At 36.3% G+C, this 10,898-nt stretch overlaps 1 protein-coding gene across 2 annotated transcripts; it reads right to left on the reverse strand.

The window, feature by feature from the left end:
- Positions 1-1,484: 1,484 nt before the first annotated feature.
- Positions 1,485-7,897, reverse strand: LOC110904180. Of its 2 annotated transcripts, none has more exons than XM_022150009.2 (5): positions 7,743-7,897; positions 4,158-4,411; positions 3,649-3,860; positions 3,289-3,556; positions 1,485-1,951 (listed from the first exon to the last, which is right to left on the reverse strand). In XM_022150009.2, exons 1-5 carry the CDS (start codon positions 7,807-7,809, stop codon positions 1,661-1,663), a joined length of 1,092 nt encoding a protein of 363 aa, XP_022005701.1. In that variant the 5' UTR covers positions 7,810-7,897; the 3' UTR covers positions 1,485-1,660. The 2 variants fall into 2 exon arrangements, with proteins under 2 accessions (XP_022005701.1, XP_022005702.1); XM_022150010.2 differs by lacking the exon at positions 7,743-7,897 and adding an exon at positions 4,520-4,638.
- Between the last annotated feature and the right edge of the window lie 3,001 nt (positions 7,898-10,898).

The raw sequence follows: 10,898 nt of genomic DNA on the forward strand, positions 1-10,898 counted from the left end.
TAGAGCCTTAAAGTAGCCCATTATCATTTTCTGTTTTCAAACCAAATAAGTGATTGGGCTATTACAAATGATGGCCCAAATATGTGGTGGGTTAATTTGTTTCCCTTTTTTTTTTACCGTGAATATTACTCTACTCCTATTTCTATACTATATCAATGCGTTATTAGTTTTACTCCATGCCAGAAATTGAACTTTGATCTTCTCCCTGAGAGACAAGAGGCTCTACCACCTAGCCAAAGCTGGAATAACAATTACTAAAAATAAAAAAAAAAATGTATTTCGAAGTCACAAAAATCTAAAGTTCAATTCGAAATCTAAATCAAATTTGGAATCAGTTGCTAATTAAACTTGAAATTGAAAATCGAATCGAATTTCGAGTTTTTAAAGTCAAGTTTGAATGTTAAACACCTCTACTTAAAAAATACGTAAAATGGATTTGTACTTAACTTGGAATTCTGGTTCGCGTATTATGACGACATGATGGACACGTAACGTTAGTAAATCTTAATTTAAGTTGTAATATATCTTTTAAAATTTGATAAAATAAATAAGTAAACGCATAAACACGACATATTCACTCGAGAGTGATTTGTTTAGCTAAACATGTTAATTAAAACTAACTCAAGTCTCTTTCATGAATTCCCATCGCGTTTAGATCTAAACATTTATGTACAAAATCACCACACATTTTTTCTCGTATGACAAATGAATGGTGTGGGACGAAGTCAGTCACAAACAAGGCATAAAAGTTGGAGTTTCCAATTAATTGTTAGATCAAAACATAAATTTACCCAAAATCTAAATTAAAGTCATTTAACCATCACCTTCTTTGATAGCAAACCAAACATTAAAGGGAGAATAACATCATCATCACCATGAGTCCGTCATCTCGAAGAAGCGGAGGCCTGCTTGAAGGACTATATAAAGTCGTTATGCGACGTACTTCTGTCTACGCCACTTTCGTCATCGTTGGTGCTCTTGTCGGTGAACGGGTCAGAGTTCCGTCCTCCCATATTAGTCATGCAGATAATCAAACACATGCATATGTTATTGAACAATGGATTTGTATTGAGAAAGATAATTGCATTTTATGACCAATGGATTTGTGTTGATGCGTTTCAGGCCGTTGATTACGGAGTTCGTAAACTCTGGGAGAAAAACAATGTTGGGGTAACGTCTTGAACTCTACATCGTCGTACTATTTTCCATTATGTTCTGTTGCACACAATTACAATACGCGTTTCATCTTAAAAGAATTGTCTGCAATTGTAGTTTTGTTCTAACATATCACCGTGCCATGCAGAAGCGATACGAAGACATTTCTGTTTTGGGACAGAGGACATCTGAATGAAATGCGGTTTGATCACCCTTTGGTATCGTTATGTGAGTGAGTAAACCTGCAAAAGATGTAAAATGCAGTTTGATGATCTGTTTTAACATTTTTGGTTTGTGTTTAATAAAAGTTTATTATAGCTAAACAAATATGATCAATTTCAAAAGTTGAAATATACATAAGAATAGCTCTAGTATTTAGCTACTAAATATACGTCAACATATATATGTTCGGTTCAGAGAACATTACTAATATCGCAAAATAATATCTAAACATCATATGACATTGTAGCATATAGCATGCATAATGTAACCAATATAAACCGGTTCATCCAGCCACAAGGGTCCTAAAGATTTCTTCGCATAACCCGCTGTCAAAAGCTAAGAAATGCCCTTTGCCTGGAACCTCATGATACCGAACAAACGGAAGCTTTTCAGAAAGAAACCGATTTATTTTATATGGTATGACTCTATCTTCGCAGCCCTGCCAAATATGCGCAGCACCATTGTTGTCTGGCCATGGATTACTTATATCCAACGGGTCAAACTCCCATTTTCCGTAACCAGCCATTATGTCACGATACAGACATTCATAAACTCCTTGCTGACGTCTCTTTTCCTAATGTTTGAAACATATTAAGTAGGAGTTAACTTGTAAGGTAAAAACGATCGAGTTGACTTTTAAGGTCAAAATGACTACCGTTGATATGATTACATAATACTGCAACATAATTCTTTTCCTAATGTTTGCCTAATACTTACCGTTTCTGGCTTTCTGCATTACTTTAAATCTAAAAAAATGTTCTTAATTACAATATCAAAACATAGTGGTAGGATTTTTTTTTTTTCTAAATGTTACCCACCATCTCTTAGGGATTGTAACTGTTATTGTAAATTTCAAATTATTTCACAGTTCATACTGTTACAACTTTTCATAGTTCATCAAAATTTTACTATAGAGTAAACTTCCGTTTTGCTCCCTGTGGTTTAGTCACTTTAACGGTTTTACCCCAATCCTTTAAAAATAGCCATTTTACTCCCTGATCTATGAAGCCCTTCATGATTTTACTCCCTGCCCTAAACGTCATCCATTTTAAATGTTAAAGTTTGTCACGTGCAAAACACCGGATGGGCAATTATGTCTTTTCCTAACCCATATTAATGAATTACCTTTTAAAACCCTAACGTTTAAAATCGATGACGTTTAGGGGCGGGGAGTAAAATCATGAAGGGTTTCATAGATCAGGGAGTAAAATTGCTATTTTTAAAGGTTTGGGGCAATACCGTTAAAGTGACCAAACCACAGGGAGCAAAACGGAAGTTTACTCTTTACTATATTCTATTATTTGTGCAACTAAATGCAGCTATGAACTTTGTGATGAAAATAACTTTGACCACATTTGAATTTAGGAAATAACTCACTTGTTCTTGGTAAAATAACAGGTTACAGATATTCATATAGAGTCATCTTGGCCATTAGTAAGGTTTTCAACATATTTCATGAGGGTAAAACAAAATAATGCGGTTGTGATTTACTTATTGTATTGACCAATACGTATAATTATTGGATTTGTTTTTCAAAAACTAAATGAAACGCATTTTCTTTTATTATAAATACCTATATAGCTATGAGAAGGAGTAAGCTTTATGTTCATAATTTGTAAAAGGAACAACATTGAAAGCTACGGAAATGAGTAATTTTTTAAAGCTTTGGCACAGATATTCAACAATACAATTACAGTGTATGGTATATTTTTAGAATTTTTGCAAGCACAATGGCAGCATTAAAACCAAGCACTAATTACAGAAGTCGATCAATCCACAGTATATATCTATAGGGCGTGTTTGGGATTGCTTGCCACCAAACGACTTACTATATCAAAGTGCAATAAGCAATCCCAAACAGTTGGGGCGTAGTTAAAGCTCAATCATGCAAAATAGTGATAATTTATTTACCTGATTATCGTCTGGGTTTGGTGGCTGGTTCTTGAAGAACTCCAAATCTGATTCGGAAAATATATCCAATTTTCCCGCCAACATACTTAATGATGGAAATATTTTTTGATTCATCCACCAATGAAACAACCACGGGGCGTAATGTGCCACACAAAATGTCCACCTGTCTTGAGCAAGCAGTAGCTCGAAGCATTTTTTAGCCATATCAGCAGGTAAACATGGCCACCAGTAATTCACAAACGGAACTATAAGTGAAGCCCCTGACAACCTTCAATCACATTTTTTTTATATAAAAATTGTAAGAACGTAACATTGTTGACCAAGAGACAAAATGTTATTAGAAGTTATTTCATATCATGCCTGTGTGGTATGTACTTAAGGCAACTCCAAGTAGCATATGCACCCATTGATAATCCCATTACATAGAATTTGGGACCAATATGCAATTTATCAGCTAATTCTTGAATATCAAATGCTTCACTTTTGACGGTGCGTTTTGGATGCGGATCACTCTCTCCATAACCTGCTCTGTCAAATGAAAGAATGTAAATTTGCAGCTCCTCAATAAGTTCCTGTCATTATCGAAGGGCATTTTAGACATTTGAAACAGTCAAACAATCTCATAAAAATGTATAATATTAAGTAGGGTTAGGTTCCGGTACAAATGTGTCTTAACATACAAATTGGGCTTAACATGAGAAGTGGAGGGCTTTTTTTTTTTATTTTTTTTCCCATCTTGTCAAATACGTATTTTAGTCCCAGAATCTAAAAAAATAAATTCATGTTTTTACACCAGCCAGGGAACTAAACTCTCAAAAGTGCAAAAGTAATTTAAAAAAAAACGTAAAATGCAGATAAGTTTGTGATACCTGTGAAAGAGGTAGTGTCAAGTCTTTGGAGCTATCGAAGCCATGACTTACAATAATCTTGTGTTTAGCCTCATCTTTCGAGACACCCCACTCTCTGTAAGCTAAATGCCTTCCATCATCAAGTCGTACCCGCGGCGAAGTTATAGGCGGACCGCCTGGTGATCCACATATTCTAGGTGGCGGCGGCTTGATTCGCATATAAGCCCATCCAATCAAACCGCCAACCACTGCTACCGCTACTTTCACAATCATTGCTACAAAGAAAAACATATTAACGTGTCAACAACCTAGGGGTGTTAAATGAGTCGTGTTCGTGGGTTGGCGGGTTCAACCCGACCTGAACCCAAAAATTTTAGACGAACCTGAACACGACGAACCCGAAAATTGTGTCATACATATAAACCCGAACACGACCCGAATATTAGCGTGTTGACCCGAACACGACCCATTCAACCCGAATTTACTATTTTTCTGCAAATTAATATAATAAAATTAAAATTTACTAAGAAAAACACAAATATATATAATATAATTACATTTATTTAAATTATAAAATCTTATATCAGTTTCTCTTTTTATGTTATAATTACGGCATGATATACACACCAAATTTAATTTATGACATAAAACATATTGTAAAAAAATACAGTATAATATAAATGGGTTAAATGGGTCAACCAGCCAACCCGACTCTTTTAGCTAAACGGGTGCATGGGTTCCACCTGAAACTGTCCTAAACCCGTTTAGACTAAACCTAAACTTACGAATTTCGTGTTAGGTTCGTGTTGTGTTTTTTGGTCGTGTCAGAAATCCACACCCCTACAACAACCCAATTTAATATATAATATATATAACTGAAAAGGCTCTATGAATAGTAACTTTAGTTTTTTAGTAATATATAGCTTTTCAATATGTTTATTATTTCATTTCAATATTATAACAAATTTTATTATTGTATTTACTTTTAACCTTAAATATGTTAAAAATATCATTTTTATAATCGCAATACCGGTGCCGTAACGAATTGAACAGATATCAACCGAACAACACCGATACCGGTACGAGTATTTGTTTTTATGGATTTCAATTGATGTAAGCCGTTATCGTTACGGTACCGTAATCAACCGATGTGATACTGACTTAAAGCCCGCCGCAAAGCGCAGAGGAATCCAACTTTGTATATATAATTGGAAAGTGATCATTAATAGTAATTTGATTTTTATACTAATATATACAGTTTTTTTTCCGTACTCTTTTCATTTCAATATTGCAATAGATGACAATTATATTTACTTTTAGCATTAAACATATTTCTTTCATTTTAACTTTTAATAATTTGTTTTAATATTACTGATATTGTCTTAAGTACCGTACCGTATAACATCAGTATAGTTGTTTTATTATTAGTGTCATCATGTTTTTTATTATTATGTACGATTTGATAAAAGTTCTATTCGAACAGGCCATATATAGTTGATTTTTTTATCATCACAATCAAACATATACCGACCAAACAACATTGGTAACGGTACCGTATTCGCTTTTATAGTTTTCTCGACGTGGCGGTATAAAATTCATTGAACACAAAGTTATATTCACAATAAAGTATTTTTTGGTATCGTAACGAGTGTCTATACGATACCAGTATCGCAACGGACCGATACCGACCGAACACCATTGGTACCAGTACAAGTATTCGTTTTTATTGTTTTCAGTCGATGTAATACACGTATCGATTGGCAACGATTGTTGCCAGTATCGTACTGGTACTATAATGAACCACACCGATCGATAATGACCAAAGGACCGCAACAAAGCGCGCAGGAATCCCACTAATAGACTTATAAACTGAAGAAACACCAAACTAATCTTGGTGATTAGTTTGTGGTTTGTGCCTCGACAAATAAGGTTAATCTTCTTTATCTCGTCCAAGCTGTGATGTGATGATCGTGCAAAAACACTAAACACGCCGTTAAGCTCGTTACGAGGAGGGGAATAGAGGGGTTCTATTCGTAACCACCCTCCGCCGTGAGAATAAGTATATACTTTGAGGATATAAGTGTGTGATTAAGAGTGAGAGAGCAAGGAAGTGGAATCCTTAAACCTGGAGGTGAAGCTCACTATTTATAGCCGGAGTGGTGTGGAAGGAAATGGGTTGACGGGCCTTGGGCCTATAGTCGACAACAAGGGATATCCGTTTTGTCCCCTCTGCCACAACCGTTGGTGCTTTTGGGCGAGAGGGGAGCTGGCGCATGCTGAATGGATCCACGTGGCCTACGTTGTTCTTGTTGTCTCGTCTGTCACCAGCGGCTAAGGGGAGATCGTGGAGCAGTTGTCGGCGCACGCTGATTGGTGCCACGTATGCGTCCTTGTGTACCTTTTTGTCTCCTGTGCGATTGTTAATCGTGGAGCATGATCGGATACAACTTGTTGGATGTTCATTGGTCCACTGCTTTGCCACTTGTACCTTTAGTACTTGTCCTGGGATTACCTGCGCTTCTATCCTTCGCGCGACCATCGGCGATATCCCGTGTAGCCGGGGCAAGGTCCAGGCTATGTAGTTAATGCGGTAAAATATCGGATATCGGTCAAGGATCGATATTTGAGATATAGGTTATCTTGGTGAGACATCAGTGGGATATCGGTAATTTTAATATAATGCAAAATTTACATATATAGCAATTTAACAATAATAATTCGGTGATATATCGGTCAAATATCGGTGATATATCGGTTATACCGGTCAAATATCGGTCAATATGACCGATAATATCGGTACTGATATTATGACCGATATTTGACACCGATATTTTACTAGGGGACCGATATAACTGATATCTCACCGATATATCACCGATATTAACTGCATAGGGTCCAGGAAGTGAGGGTTTTCATCCAAGGAGCCAAGTGTGGAATCTGGTCTTGTGTTTGCCCTGACCTCGTGCACTACCTAGGTTGCACCTGATTGGCCGACGCAAGGTCCAAGAAGTGAGGGTTTTCATCCAAGGAGCCAAGTGTGGAATATGGTCTTGTGTTTGCCCTGACCTCGCGCGCTACCTAGGTTGCACCTGATTGGCCGGCGCGAGGCTGGGAAAGCTACCAAATTAGTTTGAGAAGAGTATGGTCCCGCGCGGGACCTGATTGGTCGGCGCAGGTTTTGGGACCATACCCCTTCATAAACTTACAGTAGAAAAAATATCATTCATGATAATAGCTGAAGTGAAAGATAGTATACAAAACACAATAATCAGATAATTTGTTGTTTAAATGTTTAGCAACTCTGCCAATTTACTGATTTAAGCATATATATATTTCCTATGTTGATCCGGGCTAATATCATCAGGTAGGTAATAAAGGCAGATCGAGTGGAGTAGAGATTTGGGGCTTTTTAATCAAGGATGGCATTTGTGAATTAACACATCCGATGAGTGAACTAAAACTGAAATACTGCTAAAAGCAGTGAAATGGATCATCCATGATTCAACAAACAACATAATATTTGAAAACATGACTGCGATTGAATCTGGCAATTAAATAAGCATGTAACAAACAAAAATCGATGAGATAGGATGAGAATCATGTTACCGAAGTGGTAGTGACTGACTGAGGAGTGAAGCTGCTGATAATTTGATGGATGGAGCAATGGCATCATGTAATGAAATTAGAACCTGGTACATGTGATAGTGACCAAGAGTCTGTCGTCTTGTTTGATCATTTCATGGAGCAATGGCATCCACAAATCTGGTTTTTTTTTTTTTTTAAGATATTGGATTTAATTAAATAATTCAAACTTTCACCAATTTTTTCAACTTATTTTCCTCTAGCCCTCCCAAACTAACTAAACTCTAACTTAGTTAGCTGATGTAAGATGTCACGTCATGTCAGCTGCCATATCAGCTATCATATCATCAAAATGCCACGTCAGTTGCGACATCAGCCACCACGTCAGCTGCCAAGTAAGATGACATGTAAGCAAATTTGCCACGACAGTTACCACGTCACCCAACAAAGTGTCACGTCAGCAAAAACTAATTGGGTTAGGATTTAGTGTGGTACAAATCAAAAGTTGGGACTAATATCCGCCAATGGGTGAAAGTTGCGGTTATTTAAATCCAATATCTTTTTTTATAAACGAGTTAAGTGCTTAAACCGAAGTCGGGTTAATTTTTTTGTAATAATGGAGTCAAACCGGTACGAGCTATAAACTGGTTTAGAAGGGAAAATGTCTGAACCTATCGAATCGTTTTGGGTCGGGTTATAGATCGGTTCGGGAAAAAAACGATTTTTTACTTGTTTTTAAACCGGCTTGGGTTGTAAACTGGTTTAAAAAAACAAGACTACAGACTGATGCCAAACTTACGGGTTTGATTAGGCCGAAACTGGTTTTTTTGTTGGATCGATTTCGGGTCAGGAATCAGTTTGGCGGGCCCAAACCGGTTTTATTTACACTTGATGACATGTGTTGAAAGTTTAATAAAACATTGGGTAAATTACATTTTCCGTCCTTTATGTTTGTAGCGGGTTACAATGGATGACCTTTAACTTTAATAATTACAGTCACAGTCCTTTATTTGCAAAACCTGTTACACCTTAGGTCTTTTGACTCTGACCTAGTTAAAACTTTCAGTTAAGTGAGGTTATGTGCAACCCATGTAAGGGCAAACCAATCATTTAATAAAAAAAAATGTCAGATTTAAAAATTTTAAATCTAACCCATTATCATCATCATCATCTCCCCTTCTCCCTGTACTCTCTCTCCCTTTCTCCCCTTATTCTCTCTCTCTCTACGGTTGTTTTGCCCTAAAAAACCTCCATTGATAGCCTGTAAAAAAACCTCTAAAAACAAAGCCAAAAAAGCAAAGCCTTCATTCCTTCATCAAATTCAATCAAATTCATGACAACTAAATACAATCCTTCTCGTTCCGACTCAAAATCCAAACAATTTTACCATCAAAATCCCATAACCAAAACGTTTTAATTTAGTAAATACGTGAAACAAATTCTCTTAGTTGTTGTATATAGTGAGTAATACCAATCTAATTTGATAATTAATCAAATTATTATCCCTAATCGTTAAAACCATACTTCTCTCAAATTGCATTCCTAATCATACTCAGATCTCATCATTTCAATGCCCAACCAATTCCTTCTGGTATAGGAAACGTTGTGATTCTCGCAATTTGTCTCGCGAGAAACTCGTGTGACGGAATCCGGTTGTCAGAATCGTCGTCGACTAGTTTCGCCTTCATTTTGATAGTAATCTTCTTTCAGTAAGATAGACCAGTCTGTAACATTGACCGACTACAATGTCTCCGATCTGCGATGATAATGATGATGATGATAACACAGGGGGAGAGAGAGTGTACAGAGGAGAAGGGGAGATGATGATGATGATGATGATAATGGTTTAGATTTATGATTTTTAAAGTTTGACATTCTTTTTTTTATTAAATGACTGTTTTGCCCTCACATGGGTTGCACATGACCTCACTTTGAAAATTTTAGTTAGGTTAGAGTCAAAGGACCTAAGGTGTAACAGGTTTTGCAAATAAAGGACTGTGACTGTAATTATTAAAGTTAAAGGTTATCCATTGTAACCCGCTACAAACATAAAGGACGAAAAGTGTAATTTACCCTAAAACTTTCACAAGGGCTTGCTTCGGGTTTGTCTTCCTTCTGGGCCTGCACCACTTCAACGCCCGGCCCACACTTTGGCCCAATGTCTCAAATATAGCAACCAATTTACGAGCCAAGCCCGTGTTAAGTAATACTTCCAAGTGATTACCATGCTTGCCATTTTCACAACTGGATATTTACGACAGAAACCAAAATTAAGAATCCTTTTTAAATAATCATTGTAAAGCACTAGAATTTATAGTATAAAACGATTTAAAGCTCGAGAAGTTGATCATTAGCACATGTTTAACTTAATTGCATCTATTTACCTATTTTTATATTTATTCGCAACTTACAAAATATTAAAAAAAAAAAAACCAAGTAATATATTTCACAATCATACTAACGCATTTATTAAACATTAAACATTTAGCATGATTAAAGCTGAGCCCGAGCTTAGATTTCCAGCTCGGTTTCAAAGCCGAGCCAGCTCAGTTTATAATCGATCCAAGCCCGAGCTTGCCTTGACTTGGCTCAGTTTAGCTCGTGAACAGCCCTAGGGTAAAATAGTAAATGATAAAACCTTATATTTATCTTTCTTCAATTTCTTTCCACTTCTTTACATTATGGAAGGAAAGTTACGAAGAAAAATTTTCATTCCACTTTCATCTATTTAAAAGACTCTCTAGCAAAATATTTTCCACTCCTTTTTTTTTTCTTAATTGGCAACGCTTACTCTTACCCTATTACACCAATAATCATAAACTAATCGTCTATGCCCATATTTGAACCTGAGACCTCTCCTCTAAAAGGCAATGCCTTTACCAAGTGGGCTAGCCCTACATTGGCTAACACTTCCTTCTGTTAGTAAACTCGGGAACACAATGTACGAGAAACCCTAATTCGAGGCCTATATAAGTTAAGGTCATGGTGAACATTGGAAGAGGATACATTGACATTATGATATGATTTTAGAGGTTGTAAAAGTCCCGGAACGCAAAGAGGGAAGTTATTGAAGATCAAATAAGCTAAAGGAGATTGAATATTGAAGACTGAATCATTCGGTTGGCTTTGTGCTTGCTACTTGGTTTGAGTACTTCAAATTTTTATACTTTAAACATGTTT

This window comes from Helianthus annuus, chromosome 14, assembly GCF_002127325.2.
Source record: "Helianthus annuus cultivar XRQ/B chromosome 14, HanXRQr2.0-SUNRISE, whole genome shotgun sequence".
Taxonomy (NCBI): domain Eukaryota; kingdom Viridiplantae; phylum Streptophyta; class Magnoliopsida; order Asterales; family Asteraceae; genus Helianthus; species Helianthus annuus.

Coding starts and splice junctions, on each gene's coding strand:
- LOC110904180 (XM_022150009.2), bottom strand. CDS start 7,809: ATGATGCCATTGCTCCATCCATCAAATTATCAGCAGCTTCACTCCTCA. Junction 3,557..3,648: donor CTTAAGTACATACCACACAG/GCATGATATGAA, acceptor ATGTGATTGAAG/GTTGTCAGGGGCTTCACTTA. Junction 1,952..3,288: donor CAAACCCAGACGATAATCAG/GTAAATAAATTA, acceptor TTCAAACATTAG/GAAAAGAGACGTCAGCAAGG.